This window comes from Capricornis sumatraensis, chromosome 16 (assembly GCF_032405125.1).
Source record: "Capricornis sumatraensis isolate serow.1 chromosome 16, serow.2, whole genome shotgun sequence".
NCBI classification, from domain to species: Eukaryota; Metazoa; Chordata; class Mammalia; order Artiodactyla; family Bovidae; genus Capricornis; species Capricornis sumatraensis.
Genome location: NC_091084.1, coordinates 47,472,933 through 47,475,596, shown reverse-complemented (window position 1 = coordinate 47,475,596; position 2,664 = coordinate 47,472,933). Strand labels below are relative to the sequence as shown.

Here is a 2,664-nt window from a genome sequence, read left to right as displayed (position 1 = left end):
ATGGTGGAAGCGGATCGCCCGGGGAAGCTCTTCATTGGAGGACTCAACCACGAAACTGACGAGAAATCCCTCGAGGCTGCGTTTGGCAAGTATGGCCACATCTCCGAGGTGCTGTTGATGAAAGATCGAGAAACCAACAAGTCCAGGGGCTTCGCGTTCATCACCTTCGAAAGTCCGGCAGACGCCAAGGCCGCCGTGAGAGACATGAACGGCAAGTCCCTGGATGGTAAGGCCATCAAGGTGGCCCAGGCCACCAAACCGGCTTTCGAGAGCGGCCGGCGGGGCCCACCCCTGTCCCGCAGCCGGGGCCGCTCGAGGGGCCTGCGCGGGGCCCGCGGCGGCGGTCCGCGGCGCCCCCCATCCCGCGGAGGGCCTGCGGATGACGGCGGCTACGCGGGCGACTTCGACCTGCGGCCCTCCCGGGCCCCGCTACCCATGAAGCGCGGGCCGCCACCACCGCGGCGGGCCGGCCCGCCCCCCAAGAGGGCCGCGCCGTCGGGCCCGGCTCGCAGCGGCGGCGGTGGTGGAATGCGCGGGCGGGCCCCGGCCGCGCGAGGGCGAGACGGCTATGAGGGCCCGCCGCGCCGAGAGCCGCCGCCCCCGCGCCGGGATCCCTACCTGGGTTCCCGGGAGGGGGGCTACTCTCCCCGAGACGGCTACTCCAGCCGCGACTACCCGAGCGCCCGCGACGCCCGGGATTTTGCCCCCTCGCCCAGAGAGTATACCTACCGCGACTACGGCCACTCCAGCGCCCGGGATGAGTGTCCATCGAGAGGCTACGGCGACCGAGACGGCTACGGGGGGCGCGACCGCGACTACGCGGATCACCCGAGCGGAGGCTCCTACCGAGATTTCGAGAGCTACGGGGACCCGCGCAGCGCCGCCCCCGCGCGTGGGCCCCCGCCATCGTACGGTGGCGGCGGCGGCCGCTACGAGGAGTACCGCGGCTGCTCGCCCGACGCCTATGGCGGCGGCCGCGACGGTTATGCTGGGGGCCGGAGCGAGCGCTACTCGGGGGGCCGCGACCGGGTAGGCAGGGCGGATCGCGGGCTGCCGCAGTCTGTGGAGAGGGGGTGCCCGCCCCCGCGCGAGTCTTACAGCCGGTCGGGTCGTAAGGTCCCCCGAGGCGGAGGCCGTCTGGGGAGCCGCTCGGAGAGAGGAGGAGGAGGCCGGAGCAGATACTAAGACCAACAAACCTTGGGACCAAAACCAGGTTTCAAAGAAGTTCCAGAGAAGAAGAGCCTGTTCTGTGGTAACTACCCAAGGACTAGTGCAAGGAAGAATTGTTTTTCACTTTTTAAGAGTTTCTTGTTAACTTCTCCATGATTATTTGTGTGTGTGTGCATTTGAGAAGAAAAAGTGCTAACTCGTTTTGATTTCGTTCTGGAATTGTTAACGTTTCTTTCAACAAGCTCATTTAAAAGCATACGATTTGAACCTGCTTACTAGTCGTCTTATGTTTCCAAGTAGAAATTCTCCTAAAGGCTTTCTTCCTTCTAAATTTTCCTGATAAATGAGGCCAAGAGTTCTAAGATCTTTTACAAAGATCTTCTCACCTAAGATGGAAAATTGGACCATTCTTTACATTCAATCCAACTAGATTGGAGCTTGGGGGTGGGGGTGAGGTTGAGTGGGAGGGATTGGTGTGTGCTACTCCTGAGATTTCAAGGTGTTTTTCAAACTAAATCACTTACCTGTATTAAAAAGCAAACAACTGACAGCAACAACAGAAACTGCTTATGTCAGTATATATAAAGAAAGTTCTATTCACAAGTCTCAGAAAAGGAAATTGCGGGGCATATTTCGCCTTTTTTCATACTTTGAAATCTGCAGAATTTCCTATTCCCTTGCTCCCCAAAATACCATTCTTGTGTTGAACTAGGATGGAATACTATATTAAAGATTTGGTCAGCCAACCACAAAGCTGCGGACCACCCCTCTTAAAATCAATACCATTCATTTTCACCACCAAATTATTAAGAAACAAATAGAAAATATATCGTTGGTGGATTTGGAAATCCAAATGGCTTCTATTTCTAACTGCGAGCTCCTGCCCTTTGGCTCTAGGAAATTGGAGAATTGGGCTTCTCCCCACTAGGGGTGGAAGAATAAAGAGTAAGCATCATTAGAGCTCAGAAACTCAAAGAGCCCCTGAAAGCTTGGCATTTCAACATCTGAGGAACTCAGTCTAGTATGAGACACTTGGGTCTTCCTGTCCGCAAAAGGCAAAGATATGAGTTCAGTGGTCCATACATTTATGGTGGGGAGAAGGGCTTGAACACAGATTTTAGAGGCTTCCTCCAAAGTGGCTCCTGAAGGATATGAGAGTCTCCTTTGTTTTGCCCCAAGTGCAGGGTAAGAAACATTTTTTCCATTCAACTCTTGTGGAATTTCTCTGTTTATCTGAAAGAAAGGTAATTGTACAGTCCCATGTCTGTAATGACCAAATGAAGAATCAGGTCAAAATATTAGGAGCCATGTTCAGTGTAATAATTGCTGGAGAAACAGATGAACACATGAAAAACAACAAAAGTAAATCTGAATATAACATACATGATTCTAAAAGCATGATTTTTTGATTAATAAAGTGAGTTAAAGGAAAGGCTGTGGTAGTGGCCCAGAAGATCAAAGGCAACTAATAGCTCAATAAAAAAAAAAAGATCA

At 53.5% G+C, this 2,664-nt stretch overlaps 1 protein-coding gene across 1 annotated transcript; it reads left to right on the top strand.

Annotated features, from left to right (window-relative positions):
* Positions 1-1,185, top strand: RBMXL2 (RBMX like 2). The gene has a single exon (XM_068989250.1). The coding sequence runs from the start codon at positions 1-3 to the stop codon at positions 1,183-1,185; it is 1,185 nt and encodes a 394-aa protein (XP_068845351.1).
* Positions 1,186-2,664: the final 1,479 nt, after the last annotated feature.

Coding starts and splice junctions, on each gene's coding strand:
- RBMXL2 (XM_068989250.1), top strand. CDS start 1: ATGGTGGAAGCGGATCGCCCGGGGAAGCTCTTCATTGGAGGACTCAAC.